This window comes from Camelus dromedarius, chromosome 8, assembly GCF_036321535.1.
Source record: "Camelus dromedarius isolate mCamDro1 chromosome 8, mCamDro1.pat, whole genome shotgun sequence".
Lineage (NCBI taxonomy): Eukaryota > Metazoa > Chordata > Mammalia > Artiodactyla > Camelidae > Camelus > Camelus dromedarius.
In genome coordinates this window covers 4,157,757-4,177,644 of record NC_087443.1, presented here as the reverse complement: position 1 = coordinate 4,177,644, position 19,888 = coordinate 4,157,757, and the positions used below count along the sequence as shown (strand labels likewise).

The 19,888-nt window shown below is 39.2% G+C and overlaps 1 protein-coding gene across 2 annotated transcripts in view; it reads right to left on the bottom strand.

Moving 5' to 3' along the window:
- The window catches only part of FMN2 (formin 2), a 285,581-nt gene that overhangs the window by 87,412 nt on the left and 178,281 nt on the right, over positions 1-19,888 (bottom strand). Inside the window, exons 9-13 of one of the 2 annotated variants that reach the window (XM_031460837.2) lie at positions 5,576-5,667; positions 5,284-5,413; positions 4,085-4,231; positions 1,445-1,504; positions 1,193-1,313 (exon numbers count right to left, since the gene is read on the bottom strand). In XM_031460837.2, coding sequence (XP_031316697.2) covers positions 1,193-1,313; positions 1,445-1,504; positions 4,085-4,231; positions 5,284-5,413; positions 5,576-5,667 — 550 coding nt within the window. Of the gene's footprint in view, positions 1-1,192; positions 1,314-1,444; positions 1,505-4,084; positions 4,232-5,283; positions 5,414-5,575; positions 5,668-19,888 lie in introns of those variants that run through there. The other variant, XM_064487855.1, reaches the window with a different exon arrangement.

Here is a 19,888-nt window from a genome sequence, read left to right as displayed (position 1 = left end):
ACACATGAAAGGTTTGGGTTTTGTATTGCTTTAAGAAATCATACTTAAATGCACAGTAATGTAGCATTACATAAACAACATAAATATAACATAGTTTTAATTGTTATTTTTAAAAAAACAAGGCAGTCATTCCTGGACTCAATCAATGAGCATCTGTATTAGAGGCTCTAAGGCGGAGCATCTTAATGACAAGTCTTCACCCTCCCTGGACAGTGACGGCTGCATCCCAAAGCACCTAGCACATACCTGTCCTGCATCAGGCCCGTAATAAATGCTGAGTGTTAAAGAACAAGCAAACTATACAATGTTACTATTTTGATTTAAATCCATATAAAAGCATCTGTAACTGGAATATAACAACTCCATAAATTTGATTATAGATCAATATCTTTGGATAAACACTTCAGCACTGAGACTGAATCTCTTAAAATTTATCATCTTTTTGGTTTCTGGGCAGCAGTAACCAAGCCTCTTCTTCTCATCTAGTGAGACATGAAATGAAAACCTCACATAAACTTACTCACTTCCTGTCTGTACTTAAATAGTTAGAAAGAGGCTTAAATAGGTAGGTGAGGTGTCTCAACTCCGTAACAAGAAGCCTCATGAAAAGAAGGTAAAAGGGATGAGTGAAAAAGGTGAAGGGAATTAGGAGGTACAAACTGCCAGTTATAAAATAAGTCACTCACGGGGATGTAAGGCACAGCATAGGAAATATAGTCAAGAACACTGTAATAACTTTGTACGGTCTGTCATATGTGAAAAAACGGAACCACTAAGTTGTGCACCTGAAACGAGTACAGTTCTGTAAGCCAACTGTACTTCATTACAAGAGGGGAGGGTATGAAAGGGATTTTTTTTCACAAAATAAAAAAAAAAATTTGTGAACTATTTGCTTTTATGTATTACTTCAAATTTACAACTTCAAAGAATTTCAAACTCTCTTCGAAATGATTTGATTGAAGGCTTCTCAACTAACAATAAAGCATTATGCATGCGTATGTCTTCTGACCAAACATGTGAAAGAAAGTTATTTTCTTCCCAGGCAAGCTCACAAGCCACAGGATCCTGGGCAGGTGCACGACGGGCGGGGTGCGAGGGAATACTTATCTTTTAACGACGACATGACAGAAGCCTTCCTCTCACTGAAAAAGCATAAATAACAATCATGAGTTCCTTTAAGACTGTACGTTACCTCTCAGGTCTTTCTTCAGTTTTCTGAGGTCTTTTTGAAAATCTTCAAACTTCATCTGTGAGGCCTGAAAGAGGTCCTGGGGTTCAGGCAGTGGAAATACACACTGCTCCTTTCCAGCGTCCTAAGCAGCGAGAAGCACAGGATTTTCAAATAAACGAGGAGACACAACAGCAGTGACAAAACAATGACAGACGCTGCCGATCGCTCAGCAGTGAAGAACAACGCAGCATGACTGTGTAAAAACCATCTTACCTCATCAAAATTGCGCAGATAATAGGAAACGATGTATGACAAAAGGCTCCTGCTGTTGTCCTAGGAGAAAGGCCAAAGTAAGTAGAAATATACTTTGAAAATTACTATATACACAGTGTCAAAAAAATTAATTCCAGCTAATCCACATATTTAGATGAGAATATTTAGGATGAAAGGGGAAATTCTGTTTCACATTACTTTAGTTTAATGACACAGAAGACTTTGCTTTCCCCACGGTTCCAAGCTAAGCTCCGAGTGGAAGCACAGCTGTTTCAGGGTGGAGTCTCAACTGTGTATGCTTTCCTGTTTTCATCCTCCTCCATCAGAAAATTAGCTGATTAATTTTTATGTTTTATTATTAAAAGCATAACTACCATCTAAGCTGAAATGATGGACTGTCTCCAGCATTTTTGCACAGCTGGACCAGCAGGTACCACTCCAAAAGCAAGTCTGACTGAGGCTGGTTAGTATGTAGATTAAGAAAATTTAGAAGTTAAGTATTATTTTAAGTAAGCTGGAGCTTTAAATGCAAATAAATATTATAAATCATGTCAGCAATTGAGATGTAGAAATTAATATCCATACAACTATAAATAATGCAAAATGTGTGTAGTTCTAAAGAAAAAAAAGTAAAATTGTTTCATATCTAACAAAGAAGAAGCTGTTCACTCTTTTTTCTGGCACATTTAGAGGCATTAATTTTTAATTTTTTTTCATTGCTCAAAATCTGGATGTGTGAAACCAACTACATATTTTTAAAACACAATCTGTAATACAGACTTTGTTTTCTGTAATAATCTAGCCAGGACTTTTCCCCCCATTGATAAAAAGAGCAACATCCCTTTATCATCAAATTTGACATGACATGATAATATATCTATCAGACTTCCTGTAAAGCAACATATTCTATATCATTAACAATCTATTACACAGGAATATACAGCTATAAAAATAAAAGCAATATATTCATAAGAAATAGGATTGCCTGTGAAAAGATTTAAGCAACTTGACTCCCTTTGTCTTTCCTAACTTGTAAATCAGTGAAATGATTAGCAGTACTGAATCGATGAACAAAACACGCATTAAATGCCTGCTGATAGGCATGCTGAGCAAAAATTAATTCCAAGTGATCTGAGCAACAGCTCCATCCCTGCAGGCATACAAACAGTACTAAGATACACAAATATAACTATGTAAGTATTAGTTATGAAGAAAGAACAAACTCAGGAAGGCTTTGCATAGCTCTTGTGAAACTATTAAAAAATCTTGCTTCTTGCTTCATTATTTTTTATCTAGATTAATTACTTAAATTAATGAAATTTAACTTATTGGAGGATTGAATAAGATATATCAACCAATATAAAAATATCCCTTATTCATGTATAATTATGAGTATCAGATTCTATTTCAGATCCATTTTTATAAGTAACAGAAAATTACTTGTTTCAATCCAAATATCAGTTTTTTAAGAACTATTCAAGAACTGGCATATGTTTAGAGGAAAGCTTTTGTTTTTGAAGAAATGTGATTTATCAGGTTGACATACTGGAGGTTCCTATGAAAATGTGCATCATACAAACAAACAGCATTTGAACAAATATAACCATCAAAAATCACAAAAATTACATGCTGTTGGTGTTCTAAGCAAGACTATGTTTTTCTCAATTTTGGGAAAGCACAGTGTCTGGCATTTCATAGAAGCCTGATGAAAGAACGTTAAATGAACGTTGAGTGGATGTATGAATGAATAAACAAGTGAGTTGCTGACTGGCAGAAAAAAAAACAAAAAATATCTTTCTCTCATCAGGGGGATTATTTCCTTATCTAAGAAGGATAATTTATATATTTTCATTTCTATAGGTCAACTGCTCACTTAAACTTAATATTTTAAAAGCATTTCCTTCACAATTTCCTTCATCATGCAGTTCTGCTGGGAGACTCTTTTATCCGACAAACAGAATTCTATTATTTTCTCAGCGGACAATGTCAGACTTTAACTTTGACCATCATGGTGGTTTCCCCAGTCTTATATTCCTATTGATACTATCATAATCTCTTACATGTTAATTTGAAACAAACACAACTATGGAAGTAGAATTAAAAAATAATTAGGCTTGCAAAAAGGCTTAGACATTCTCAGACACACCAGGATCAGGAGAGGGTGATATGTGGAAAAAGATCATCTTTTATATTTTATTTACAAATACTTTCGCTCATCCTTTTTTAGTTTTTAAAATATGAGCCTGTTGGCCTCCCATTGCTTAATATGGAAGAGAAAGGAGAAAGTAATGGATATACTGTCTCATCTATGGAAATTAACTTGTCCTCAGATCCAAAAGGATAAAATTAGCAGACATGGTAAAGATAGATCATTACTTTTAGAAAGATAATTATTTTTATATTAAAACGTTGTCTAAATTATTCATTAGACACAGGATTCAAAATTACTTACTTTAGGAAACTTTAATATTCTGTAAATCACAAATATATGACAGCCATTACTTTTATCTAGCTCAGAACACAAAGAAGCTTTTGACCTTGGAACATAAGTATTTATAACAACTGGTTTACAGTCAAACTTATTACTAAACAAGATATCCAGTCTTCAATCTGTTACATTCATTCACCCAAAACACTTACACTGCTTTTGACATCTTTCAGCTTCGGAAGGATGTCTAGTCCAAAGCCATCTGCCTGTCCCCGTGTCTTATTTCCACCGTTCATGTAGTTGCCAAAGGCAAGAACCAAACCCAAAACCTGCATAACCCCTGCGCCATTTTTTAATGTCTGTAAAACAAGATAAAGAACAATTTCTCAATTACACAAAGTTTTGTTTGGATTCTCCTAAGTTTGTGGCAGGCATTCACAGTATACTAGTAATTTTGGGGTAACATCCAAACTTTACCAGTGCTCATTAGTAGGTATATTTGAAGAGCAGTGTCTCCAAAGTTAACTTAAAAAAGTTGCAACACCCACAAGCACGCGGACGCGCTTCTGTAAGCTGAGAGGTACCAACCCGGGCCGTTTCTGTGATGTAATTGCAAGGAAAACAAATAAGGCGGTAACACGGGAACCACCACAGAATAATGCCCCTGCCATTAGCCGAACTGCACCTGCCTCTGGTACAATGCAAAGTTTTGGCATAAGGTATGGGAAACCAAAACGTAGTTTTAAAGTTTAACTTCCAAATTTAGATTTATCTCTCAAAGTTCGCACTCAATTCTTCCAAAACACTAAGTTTCACTTGAATTTGTATGTCATGTCCTTTGAAAACGTCTTTAATAACATCTTACTACATTTCAAAATGATTTACAAAAACCAGCACGAATGGTACCATTAATTTTTGACATATTATTTTAAATGTTTATATTGGTAATGTCTGCCAAGCACTTATTCTTTGTTTTCTGAAGAATATTTATAGTCATACAGCTGTTCCTAAAGCATTTTGTTGAATCACTAACAATTTGTTGAGAGGCCCTCCCCAAAACAGAGAAAAATAAATAAAATGCCTTCAAATGGCATTCAGTTGGAAGTTTGAGGTATGAGCAGGCCATGCATGAAAAGTGAAGACAGTGCTTTGACAGTAGCAGAAGGAACAGGGACCCGCGGAGCTGGGCAGTGCACTGGAGCAGTACAGCCCTGGGTGCCGGGTGCCCATCAGCACATTTGCTTTAATCTTGCAGCTCAATCGCTGTGCGTTCTCTCCTGTGGGGCCGCTATCCTACAGGTTTTATGAGAACTTACAGTAAACAGAAGACACCTCGTCTGAAATATGAACATGACTGAACACAATGAAATATCAGAACCCAAGCTTCAGCTCTCCATGGACCAGAACCCACCTCACACAATTTCTGTAGCAATTCCAGTTTGCGACGAATTGAGCAAATGCTTTCTGAAAATGTGGACTGGAACAGGATGCAAAAGACTCGCTCTGAAAAGTTGGGGATTAGTGACAGTTCATAAAGGAACCTAAGGAAATAAAGCCAAGTTGAGAGGAAAAATACGATGCACATAAACACGTTTATCCTCACACCGTTCATGACACTTATGCACAGAAGATACCGCATTTTCCAAACGGAAGGAGGCCCCCCCCCCCCCGATGCCGTCTGCAGGGTCCTATGGAATGCTTACTGCTCAGGTTTGTCCAGAGACTTGGCATTTTCCTTGTCTTTGGAGGACCGGCCATGCTTTTCAATTTTTTCCAGTTCATCTGACTGTGCTCTCTAGAAAGACAGAAGCCAAGTGGTTTTTAGTTAATCATGACCTTAAATATAGCAAAACTCCATATATTTTCATATTTCTTAGCATCTGTTTGAGGTAAAGCTTGACTTACTTCATGAGGCATTTTAAAGTGTTTAAATATCTTTAATGCAAACCAGATCATCTCCAAATCTTCCAAATGCTATTGGCTATTAATGATGTGCCAAAAAATATTTTTATTTATTCCAGCACGCTTTTAAACAGTACAGTTTTCCTCCCTTTTTTTTTTTTAGCTGTTTATAATACTCTCTGAAATACAAGACTCATTTTAAACTGGTATTTCTTATTCAGAAATTAATCAAGTTAAATTTGGAAGTAATTTGATCCTAAAGGTGCTGTAAGATTTTTAAAGAAAAAAGTACTTATTTAACTATTGCAATCATTGTTTGTGCCTATTTGTTTTGGGAAAAGAAAAGTACAGCTGCAGTATTGAGTCATGGAACAAAAATAAGTGATTTTGATTCTTCTGAATTTTCTTTTTGATGCAAAAATGGCTCCAGGCTTCTTTTCCTTCTAACTGTCCTCTTTCACCCTTTAAAATCTCAAGCTAAAAATTTATTGTTCTAAATCTGTTTCTTTATAGGAGAGGATCCTCTGCATTTTAACGTAAGGCAGAGTATTTTATAGGCTTCCAGAAACACAAAATTTATTCTTCATGGAGAATTTAGGTGATTTTTATTTTTAGTCTTGTCTCTATAATTCACAAAGATGTTTCAAAACAGTCAAAATCTTACATTTTCTAAATGCATTAAGAAGTCTGAGTAGACCACAAAATCTTAGGTTTGAGTCTAGTCCTCAGAAGTTAAAATCCCTTCAGTATTATTTGTTGTTTAAACAGAAAAGCAGCTCAGCCATAAACTGCTGTAAATGACAGACTCTGACTGATTTCTAGAGACCGTAGATTTCATAGCTATGTTGTGTTTTGTATTCACTGATTGTTTTGAAATGCAGGCTTTTCTGTTGATGGGATTCACTAGAAAAGACTAGCTCCCCAAATGAAGCTTCTTTCAGCAGGGAAAGAAGATTTGATGACAGATCAGTAGACCTTTGGAGGTCTTGATCCATTTTGCTTCTGGAATGTAATGCAACAACAGGATACAGAGAAGTAAAGGAGATGGTTTGGCTTTGGTATAACTTCCACTAAAAAGCCTGCCTTGCCCATCTTGATCCTCATTATAAGGAGTCTCTCTCCAGAATAACACAGAACCTTGTATTTGCTGTTTTATGCTAACTTACCACAATGTCTTACTGGTGCTACACATATGTACCTACTTCTTCTACTGACTGAAGCTTCTTGAAGAGGACTACGTCCTGTGTATGTCTGTGACCAGTATGATTCATGGTACAGTCAGCCCTCTGTTTCTGTGGGGTCTGCATTTGTGGATTCAAGCAAACACAGATCCAAAGTATTCAGGACAAACATTTCCATAAAGCTCCAAAAAGCAAACTTGAATTTTCTGTGTTCCAGCAACAATTTACACAGCATTTACGTTGTATTAGAAATTATAAGTAATCAAGAGGTGATTTAAAGTATATAGGAAATGGAATACTACTCAGCCATAAAAAAGAATAAAATAATGCCACTTGCAGCAACATGGATGGACCTAAGAGATTGTCATTATAAGTGAAGTAAACCAGAAAGAGAAATACCATATGGTATCACTCATATGTGGAATTTTGAAAAAAAAGGACACTATGAACTCATCTACAAAACAGAAACAGACTTGCAGACATAGTAAACAATCTTATGGTTACCAGAGAAAAAGGAGTAGAAAGGGATAAACTTAGGAGTTTGAGATTTACAAATATTAGCCACTATATATAAAAATAGATTTTAAAAAAGTGGCTGTCCAAAATACAGAAGTATAGTTCTGCTGGCACCTGTTAACCATGCCTTCACCAGTGTGTAACCTTATTAAACTATTTGTGTCTTTTTAAATCTAATAGATTAAAATGTATGTTATCTTAATGCATTCCCCAGGTTATTAAACATCATTCATCTTTATTGGCCATTTGTTTTATTTATAATCATCATCAGTTTTTTCTATTTCTTACTGATATGTAGGCATTTAAATATATTTGCATATTAATCCTTCATCTGTTACATATTAGTTTGTTGCTTATCTTTTAGTTTATAAATAAACTTTAAATGTATACACAAAAAACAGTAACATACACAGGAGGATGTGTGTGGGTTATATGCAAAAAATGCACAATTTTATTTAAAGGATTGAGCATCTGGGGATTTTGGTAGCAATCCCCTGCAGATACCGAGGGATGACAGTATATAGTTAGCAGTCAGTAAATTATTTTTAAGTACTGAAAAATTAAATCAGTAATTTAATAGGAAAAATGAAGGCCTCCATGTCCTGGGAAAAGAGAGAGATAAAGAGGAGGAAAGACAATGACCAGACAATCAAAATAAGAAATACTGAGGACATAATGATATACAGATAATACCAACAGTTTATCATCGTCCTAAGAGTATAATGAGGGTCCTTATGAGGTAATTTGAATCCCAAATAGGTAACTATGCATGCATGAGACAGAGCCAGTCATGTCAAACGCTAGGATATAAATAGGTAGATGAAGAAGTAAGAAGGCGGTGCCCAGCACGGGTACGAATTCACTTGTCTATACATTCATTCTACAACACTCTCGTGTATCTCTCATTCATCTCTTATGCAGCAATACTTATGTGTAGGAAGGTACAAGAAGTGGAACTAAAACATAATAGGTTTTTAAGCAACGTTAATCAAATCTGCAAGATTCTGCTCTTCATTGCTACAGCAAGACCAACTGTTTCTTCCTGCCCAACATCTCAGCTTTCTCATTGCAAAACGTGGGATCAAGCAAAAGTCAGTTATTTTCTACCTGTTAAAGCCCCAACTTCTCACTCTTATCAGCAACCATCAACTATGTCAAACTAGTGCTACAAATCTGTACCAGAACCTAGAGGTCATCTGGAAAATTCTGGCTTTCACCTCCAAAGGGAATTTGGTCTCAAGTACTCTTCTCTGGTTCTTCTTTACAAAGGATGAATTTTAGGGATTATTCATCCACCCATTCAATCAAAGGCTGACTGTTTACCAGGCATTATACTAGGCACTGGAGATAAAAAGATAAATGCTGGGCTTCCGATTTCCAGCAAAATTCCACCTCACAACACACCCAGTCGCTCCTAACACCACTCTCATTTGTTTAAACCTTCTACAGTGATCTTCCACTGCTTTTTAAAACCGCATATAGCCCTCTGTGAGGGGGTGCTGGTGATCTCACTGGCATGCCAGTGGTGATGAGAGTTACTTATTGAATAGGGTCATTTTTCCTTATGCCAAAGCTATGTGCACAGTAACTACACACTAACACAGCAATTAACAACGTAAAGGAGCTTCCAAGTTCCAAACGTTCAAGTAACAACCCTTTCCTCTCCAGCTCTCGCTCACATACCTCCCAAGGTTACATCATTCCAGTCTCCAGCACAGGGGTTATCTTTCAGTTACTTCCTTTCTTTTACTGTACGCCCCTTCCCACCCCCACCCCAGTTACCTGCAGATTTCTTCCAGAATATCCTTTTCTCAAGGCTTCCTGTTTGCCTACACATGAAGTAGATCCCTTGCTGCTAAGTTGCAGGCCTTCACCGGTTACTGAAGATTCATCCCACCCAACACCCAGACACACCAGTCACCCACCACGGGCCGGAGGGGACCCCGGTCCCTGGTGCCACGCCTGCTTTCACAAATACTCTGGCCTCCACAACCCTAAGCCCACAACCCCCTGAAGCTGGACCCTGCTATTTCAACGCCTGAGAAAAACTGTACCTTTGACAGAGAGGAGGCTGGGGAGCAGGGGTGGAGAGGGAGAGGAGGATGCTGAGAGGGCCGGGTGCACAGTTGCGTGGCCGAGTCTGTTAAGGGCACCCAGCAAGTGTGTCTGTTCCAGAGAAGGCGAACTTGGATTCCCGAGAGTCAGTAAGAATAGCTGCATGGTCCATCTACCTTGGAGACTCACGGTGCCAGACAAATGCTCTTAGAAGCATGTTGTTGAAAAACACTTCATTTTAACAGTGACCCCCATACTTAGTCAACCATGAAACATGTTTGTGTGTGAGAGAGAGAAAAAGAGAAAGACAGAGACACAGAGACAGAGAGAGAACGTGACAGTAACACTCCCAAGGACCCAGTGCTCTAAGGGACACGGGTGAAAACATTGTGCCAGGCCAGCCTTTAACCGGTTCCTTAATTCAGTTTCTACCATTTTCATAGTATTTCTATTCTGAATCTAATCTTTACATCTTTGCCTCTCTCCTCAAACACCACCATGCCTGTCACTCTTAGGCTTGCCTCCTAACATGAATGTCCCCTTTGATTATAATCTTATACTCTCTTTTCTGGATTCCCTCCCACCCCTCTGCCAACTCCTCAATCCTCACTGCCTGGTCTGCCTGATCACCACTTGATGGGTGCCTTCAGCCCGCTGCCATTACAAGCCCTTGTTTTCCCTCCACATCCACACAGGCAACTACTTTCTCAACATTTTCACCTGGATATTTCAGAAGCATCTCGACCAAACAGAAGTCTAAAAATAAACTCACGTTTTCTCCCCCTAAACATTCAGTGATCCTGGTTACTGGACACTGGAAACTAGTCGCCCAGCCAGAAAGTCATCCAAACATCTGTGTGTCTGATGCGTCACAGAGTCTCAGATTCACTTATTTCCCTCCACTTCCACGGCCACCATCCTCGGCCAAACTACCAGCTCTCTCAATTCAACTACCCCAATACTGGGCCTGGTCTCCCCATAACCATCCGTGGCTCTCTCTAATGTAAGTCCTACATGGCACTCAGTGCTATTTTTTTAAGGATGTGGATCAGAACGTGTACTCTATGTCACTCTACTTACGACTCAGTAACAGCTAACCAGCACTCCTGGAATAACACCCTAGACCTTGGGTGCCTACGAAGCCCACACGGCTCGCCTTCCTCCGCCTCCCATCTCAGGTATTGCTCCCACCGGCTGAACACATGGTTCTCGGTGGCTTTCCTTCAGTTCCACAAACATTTCACATAAATGCCGTGCCTTGTGTCTAGAACATTCCCCACACTTCTCAGCTTCCACAGAACCCACTAGCTCCTTGTTTCAGCTCCCACCTCTCTGCTTTGGGGAGGCCCCCTTAACTGCCTCATCCCTGCAGAATCCTCCAGGCAATACAACCCCGCTGGGCAGACGCACTTCCCCCTCACAGCACACACCCCAGCTGCACATGAACACGCAAGGCCTGACTCCCACATTCGAAGGAAAGCTCCATGAGCACAAGGATAGTCTATTCTGTCATCACTGTGACCAGAGCACATGTCTGAAATAAAGCAGACGTTTAACAAATGTCTGATGAAATAAAAAATGCCTGGAGTTTATTATATACAGATTCCTTCAAACTCACTTATTTCTTCCTAATGTCCTAGCTCCTCATTCAGTCTCACCCTTCCTTCTGTGTCTCTCCTTGCCTTCTGTGTCTCTCCTTTCTGCAGCAAAAACAGCGACTACCGGGAGCTGAAGTGGTGGGTGACAGTGCCAGTGCCAGTGGCCGTCTGAGTTTGAAGAGGTTAAGGTCAGCATGTTTGGTGGCGTCAGCGATGACAGCCAGGCGTTGGGCCCCATGCCGGACGGGGGTTCAGGGGAGTGGGCCTGGTCTCAGGGAACGGTTTTCTTTCCTTTCCCCCAGGTAGTAAATCCAGCACCAGCAGCAACCTGGCTCTTTCTGTAATTTACCCGTTTATTTTTACCCGTTTATTTCTCCCTCTCTTCAGTCCTTTCTTCTTTCCTCCCTAAACCTCACGCTCCTTTCTCCCCCAGCCAGCTACTTCCCTGAATCCCTTCACAACCCTCTCTCTACCTCTCAAGCACAGTATCTTGAAGGCACACTGACTTCTTTCCTCACCTTTTGTTTGGTGTTTGAATCCCTGCAATCTGGCTTTTGTTCTTGTTTAGATCACTCTCACTAAGCCCAAAAATGTTCCTCTTACAGCCAAGAATCTCATCTGTAGATAAAACAAGGGCTCACGTCTCCCGAGCCCTTGGTAACAGTCAGGTGCCCTGCAACTTCCTCTACGTGCATAATGGCACAGACACAGGCACTAGCACCTACAGCATCATCCCCGTTTGTATGATGAGAAAGCTGAGTCTCAAGTCTCGACCAATAAGCACAGGGGCCAAGGTTCAAACAAAGCTGGAGTGGCTCCCAAGCCCTCATCCACTGTCTCCTGCTGTCGATGGCCCTACGCTGAGGTCTCTTCACAAAGCTCTACTGAGTCTAGACCGCCTCCTGAAGCGGCCCAGGTCCTTAAAAACCAACATGGGGCCAAGATGAAGTCACTCCATTGCTTGTCAGTCCTTCTTGTGACAAAAAATCCTGGCACTAAGACCACAAACACATACAGGAAAGCTATGAAAGATGGAAGGAAGGCTGACTGGCCAGAAAGCTGAGGAATGGTGAAGCTCCCTGGGTTTTCTTTCCCCTTCATCCCTGATGTGCTGGAGAAGCCTGGACCTGGAACCACCAGAAGATAAGGGTTGTATATAGTCTGCCCCCTCCCTCTAGTCAAGGGACAGGGGAAGGGATGTCTGGCAGAAAAAACCTTGTTCTTAATATTGGCCCTACTCCAGCCACAACCAAAAGAAAAACTGACCCCTTGTGGAATCAGTGTGGCCAAGTGCAGCACTGGATCTGCAGGCTGACCTGGCAGCGGAGAGGTAAAGGTGGCAAGTGGGAGGAGTGCTGCTCAGCAAGCTGCCTCCCCCAACCTCCACCCTGCAGGGTCTGGGGGGCCAGCAGGCACTTCCTCCCCCTCAGCAGCAACGAGGCAGAACGAGGTGGCTCAGAGCGGTGACACTGAGCACTGCCATCTCACTAGGACATGGGCAAAGGACAGAGATATTTTTTCACCAAAGAGAATATACAGAAGACAAACACATGAAAAGATGGTCATTTGCCATTAAGAAATTGCAAATTAAAATCATAATGAGATATTACTATACACCTATTAGAACGGCTAGAATTTTTAAAAAATGGTGACAATACCAAGGATGCAGCAAAATTAGATCTCTCATATATTGCTTCTGAGAATGTTAAAATGGTATAGACGTTATTGAAAATAGTTTGGCAGCTTCTTAAATATACATTTACTATACAACACAACAAATACAATGTTGGGCATTTATCACAAAGACACAAAAACATATCCACACAAAAAATTAATATATATGAATATTCGTAAGTTTTATTTGTAATAGCCAAAACCTCAGCATAACCCACATGTCCCTCAATGTATGGAACAAATTTTGGTGCATTCATACCACGGAACACTACTACTCAGCAATGGAAAGAAATGAACTTTTGATACACTCAACAATTGGATGGATCTCAAGGGAATTAATTATACTGTGTGAAAAAAGCCAGTATCAAAAAGTTAATTACTATACAACTCCATTTATTTAACACTCTCAAAAATGACAACTACAGACATGGAAAACAGATTAGTGACTGCCAGGGGTTAGGAATGGGAAAAGGGAAAGAGTGTGAGAGATTTTGCAGAGGTGGAACAATTCTGTATCTTGACTGTAGTGATGGTTACACAAATCAACACACAATAAAACTGCATGGAAACATACACACATACAGGCATGCGTGTGCACACACACACACACGTGTGCACGTGAAACCAGCAAAACTGCAAAAAGGTCTATGGATCATACCAATCTCAATGTCCAGATTTTAACAGTACTACACTTTTGTAAGTGCTACCATTCAGGAAAACTGGGTGAAGGCTACTTAAGACCTCAGTGAACTAGTTATGCTATAATTATTTCAAAATAAAAACTTAAAAGAAAAAAATCAACATGGCCCATTGATCATCTGTTCCTTTATGTCCCCAAAGTTCATCCTCTGAATACCCAACCTTGGTTTATGGCCATCTAGTCCGAACACCCAAGAACGAGGTCCACTTCTAGTCTCTTCCCTCCGCATCCAGTTAGGCGACACTTCCTATCTAGGTCAGCCCTGAAGAAAAATCTCAGAAGCAGATTTCTCCCTCTCCAATCTCACTGCCACTCCAGAACGCTAAGACCACATCTGTCCCTGTCAGTCTCAACCCCTACGCAAATCTCATTCCAAGGTCTTCTATGTATTACCTTCCTCCAACAGAGGATTCCTCACCCCAAATACATTATAGCTTTCCACATCTATGCCTTTGATCAAACTGCTCCACCTGCTCTGAAAGTCTCTCATCCCTTCTCTTACGTTTATAAGGACATTTAAGAACAGCCCCAAATATTGCCTCACCATGAAGATTACCCCATGTCCCCCAAGATCAAGAAATTGTTGCCTCTTCAGCAAATAATCCTGTTCTTTCCATAGAACTCTATCATCACATTAGGCTCCAAATATTTAGTTACATATTTGACAGCCATCATCGGATCTGGCAAACATCCATCTTTGGTTTCTTTCATTTCATCTGAATAAAAAACATGCATGTTGGGTACATTATGAATGAAATAGCCTTAGTTGTGTTGGACTGGGGATTTCTCAGCAATTTTAAGGGGAAAAGTTTCTGCATTATTAACTGACCTCTTAAAATATACTTTCCCCACATTCTACAATCAAGAGTCTATGGGTATACCAAAACCAGGCAAAGACACCACCAAAAAAGAGAATTACAGGCCAATATCACTGATGAACATAGACGCCCAAATCACCAAAATATTAGCAAATAGAATCCAACAACACATAAAAAAGATTATACATCATGACCAAGTGGGGTTCATCCCAGGGACACAAGGGTGGTTCAACATACGCAAATCAATGGACTACATCAGATCAACAAGAGAAAGGACAAAAACCACATGATCATCTCAATCGATGCAGAAAAAGCTTTTGATAAAATTCAACACCCATTTATGATAAAAACTCTCGCCAAAGTGGGTATAGAGGGAACATATCTCAACATAATAAAAGCTATATATGACAAACCCACAGCCAGCATAGTACTCAACGGGGAAAAACTCAAAAGCTTCCCACTAAAATCTGGGACAAGACAAGGCTGCCCACTATCACCACTCCTATTCAACATAGTCCTGGAAGTCCTAGCCACAGCTATCAGGCAAAAGAGAGAAATAAAAGGGATCCAAATTGGAAAAGAAGAGGTAAAAGTGTCACTATATGCCAACGACATGTTACTATATATAGAAAACCCTAAAAGGTCCACCCCAAAACTACTTGAGCTGATTGAAGAATTCAAGCAAGGTAGCAGGTTACAAGATTAACGTTCAAAAATCAGTGGCATTTCTTTACACTAACAATAATCAACAGAAAAAGAAAGTAAAGAAATAATCCCCTTTAAAATAGCACCCAAAGTAATAAAATACCTGGGAATAAATCTAACCAAGGAGGTGAAAGAATTATACACAGAAAACTATAAACCATTGATGAAGGAAATTAAAGACTTTAAAAAATGGAAAGATACCCCATGCTCTTGGATTGGAAGAATCAATATTGTTAAAATGGTCACACTGCCCAAGGCAATCTACAGATTTAATGCAATCCCTATCAAATTACCCAGGACATATTTCACAGAACCAGAACAAATCATAACAAAATTTATATGGAACCACAAAAGACCTAGAATTGCCAAAGCATTACTGAAGAGAAGGAAAGAGGCTGGAAGAATAACTCTCCCAGACTTCAGACAATACTATAGAGCTACAGTCATCAAGACAGCATGGTATTGGTACAGAAACAGACATATAGACCAATGGAACAGAACAGAGAGCCCAGAAATGAACCCACAAACTTTTGGTGAACTATCTTTGACAAAGGAGGCAAGAATATACAATGGAATAAAGACAGTCCCTTCAGCAAATGATGTTGGGAAAACTGGACAGCAGCATGTAAAACAATGAAGCTAGAACACTCCCTTACACCATACACAAAAATAAACTCAAAATGGATCAAAGACTTAAACATAAGACAAGATACAATTAACTTCCTAGAAGAAAACATAGGCAACACATTATCTGACATACATCTCAAATTTTCTCCTAGAAGAAATAAAAGCAAGAATAAACAAATGGGACCTAATGAAACTTACATGCTTCTGCACAGCAAAGGAAACCATAAGTAAAACAAAAAGACAACCTACGGAATGGGAGAAAATCTTTGCAAATGAAACCGACAAAGGCTTATCTCCAGAATATATAAGCAGCTCATATGACTTAATAAGAAACAACCAAACAACCCAATCCAAAGATGGGCAAAGACCTGAACAAGCAATTCTCCAAGGAAGACATACAAATTATCAATAAGCACACGAAAAAATGCTCAATATCACTAATTATCAGAGAAATGCAAATCAAAACTACAATAAGGTATCACCTCACACCAGTCAGAATGGCCATCATTCAAAAATCCACAAATGACAAATGCTGGAGAGGCTGTGGAGAAAGGGGAACCCTCCTACACTGCTGGTGGGAATGCAGTTTGGTGCAGCCACTATGGAAAACTGTGGAGATTCCTCAAAAGACTAGAAATAGACTTACCATATGACCCAGGAATCCCACTCCTGGGCTTATATCCAGAAGGAACCCTACTTCAGGATGACACCTGAACCCCAGTGTTCATAGCAACACTATTTACAATAGCCAAGACATGGAGACAGCCTAAATGTCCATCAACGGATGACTGGATGAAGAAAACGTGGTATATTTATACAATGGAATACTACTCAGCCATAAAAACCGACAACATAATGCCATTTACAGCAACATGGATGGATGCTCCTAGAGAATGTCATTCTAAGTGAAGTAAGCCAGAAAGAGAAAGAAAAATACGAGATCGCTCCTATGTGGAATCTAAAAAACAACAAAAAAAACAAAGCATAAATACAAAACAGAAATAAGACTCATAGACATAAAATACAAACTTGTGGTTGCCAAGGGGGTGGAGGGTGGGAAGGGATAGACGGGATTTTAAAATTGTAGAATAGATAAACAAGATTACACTGTATAGTACAGGGAAATACACACAAGATCTTATGGTAGCTCACAGAGAAAAAAAATGTGACAATGAAAATATGTATGTCCACGTATAACTGAAAAATTGTGCTCTACACTGCAATTTGACACAACATTGTAAAATGATTATAAATCAATAAAAAATGTTTACAAAAAAGTCTATGGGTAATTTATATACCATTTGTTGACTTACATTTCCTCTAATCTTGAAAGAGATACACTTTTTATAGTCCACAGACTAATATACTGCAGTCCCACAGATCTTTCTTCCTCATGTAAAACAAACAACTGGGATACCTTTAAATGATAAGGGCTGAGAGGAATTTGCAAAACAGTGGTCAGATAGCAATCTCAAGTTTTATGTGTAAGGGCTGAATGGCTCTTCTGGGGGATCTGAAAGAAACACTTAACCATATATTGTCAAATCACTGTATATTGGTGAGTAAACAAATTCAGAGCCAAATACACATCTGGAATCATTCAACTCCCAAAATAAACTTTCAACTGAAAAAAAAAAAAAGCACAATCTAAAAGTTGAGAACCATGTTTTATTTGGGGACCTTGCTGAGGCCATATTCTGGGAAGACAGCCTGTCACATAGCTCTGAGGAACAATTCCAAAGAGGTAAGAGAGGAGCCAGCATACACAGGAGTTTTTGCTGGAAAAAAACATGTAGTTGAACATCAAAGGATTACTGCTAATTACAAACAGCAGACCTCTCAAGTTAATGATGCTAGTGCTTTTCTATATATGGGGAGATGCAAGAGTCTGGGCTCACTGAAATTATTCCTCTGCTATGCGTCTTAACCACCCAGGGCCAGTATCCTGTTTTTCTCCATCCTGAATGTCAGGGGCAGCTGGAGCAGCTGATGGCCTGATGGTGGGCAATGGAATGGCAGGCAACATTCTTTGTTTACTGAAGTGGCAGGCAACATTTTTTTTTTTTTTGGTCCAAAGTTCAGTGAAGGAAAACATGGTAGGACTTTTATACCCTCACGAAGAGATTTGACTATTCCTTTAATTAATTGATTTCCCAGTTAAATGTTAGTTGTTGCAATCATGGGCAACAAGGGGAGGATGATGGCCGCCTCAAGCAGAATGTCAAAGCCATCAAATGCTATTCCTGTTCATGAATAATTTCAAGTCAGGACTCAGTTTAGGTAGTAACCAAGGCTCTTAGCAGGCACCTACGACAACAACCAACACTTGCTACCATAGAAGAATCTCTACCTTAAATGACATTCACAGGCTAAACTTGAAATTCTATATAAACGACTACATTCTTATTCTTAAATACATTCCTGCAATGTCAGCAGAATAAAGGGATTTAAAGAAGGTACAGTGAACATTTATGACACCAGGTTAAAAAAATTTATCATGGTTGTGAGACAGGAGGGAAGGAGGCAGGGCACAACCATTAAAGGAGTGTTGAGATGTGAAGTGAATTTCAAGGGACTGATACCTGTAGTGGGTCTAGCAATGTGAGACGTGGTAGGGAGTGGGGGGAGGGAGAAGATCAGGAGCACAAAGATGGGCCCTGGAGATCCAAATACGGCCTCTCTTTACGTCCCCTTCATGGACACGCAAGGGAGACAGCTGTCTGGGCATGCTGGGGAAACAGGTGAGGTCAGCCCCAGCAGCTCCACAACTGCTTTACTTGGGGTAACAGATTCTGTGATGCACCATCAGAGACTTGGCTTTCTGTCACGGTAACAAGAAAGCCAGAGCCCTTATTTCAAATGCAAATGTAAAAACTGATCCTCAAGTTAACTTTGTGAAACATCTGATCACAGTTACTCTGTCTTCCTTAAAATGTATGTCATCATTAAAATTATGATCAAAACATCAATGTTTTTAAAAAACATTCTACCTAAGAAAATGTATCAAAGCTAGTGTTATAATTACCAGAGATAACTGCATTCATTTAGTAAATTTTTGTTTGTTTGTTTGTTTGCAGTGCTTACTGGGTTCCAAGGTGATATAATTAATGTTAAGGAAAAAAAGCAGACACAGAACTTTCATGATACTGGAGACGATAAGAGTAAAGGTAATCCTGGGTGGAATGTGTGGAAAGTCTAGGCTAAGTGCTCTGGAGGTGAGGTTGCTATGAGTCTGTGACAGGAAGATTTGTGACAGGGAAGAATGAGTGAGAAGGAAGGAAAGAGAACTGAAGGTTCAGGAACATTTACTAGGAGGAGATGGTAAGCAGAAATCTCCTGAAAGAACAGCTTTTGTCAATGCTGTTCTAGCGGTGGGACCAGGAGGCTGCCAGAAAGAGAGGCCGAGTGGCTGGAGGGCAAACAGCTGGGAGGGCTGTCCTCTAACGGGTCAGCCCTTGGATTTCACCAAGCAAATTAAAACCAGGTGTTACAGATGAAAAATGTATGTGAACATTTCTGTGTCATTTATTTCTAATGAAGCAGTGATAATCATTCTTTCATTTTCCAGGAATTCACTGGAGATAGTTTACCTAAAAGAAGCACAGCAATAAAAAAAACTAGTCAACAGAACAACAGAAAAAAGACATAAATGAATTTATCTACAAAACAGAAATAGAATCACAGACATAGAAAACAAACTTATGGTTACTGGGGGGAGGGGGTGGGAAAGGATAAATTGGGAATTCGAGATGTGCAGATGCTAACTGCTACATATAAAATAGATAAACAACAAGTTTATACTGTATAGCCTAGGGAACTATATTCAGTATCTTGTAGTAATCCATAATGAAAAAGACTATGAAAATGAATAAATGTAGGTGTATGTATGACTGAAACATTATATACACCAGAAATGACACAACATTGTAAACTGACTATACTTCAATTAAAAAAAAAATCAGTCAATACACTATGATTTGGCAGGAAATGTCATATTCTAGATGAACAAGAAACAAATATAATTTCTGGATTTCACTAAGCCGATAGAGTCAATCTGTAAGTCATTCAAGATTCTAAAGCTTTTATTTTTTAATTGAAATTCACCTTAATTAAGCACATTTTGTGGTTGACAAATAGCACATGATACCACTTATATGTGAAATCTAAAATAATGGCACAAATGAGCTTATTTGCAAAACAGAAACAGACTCACAGACACAAAAAACAAACTTATGGTTAC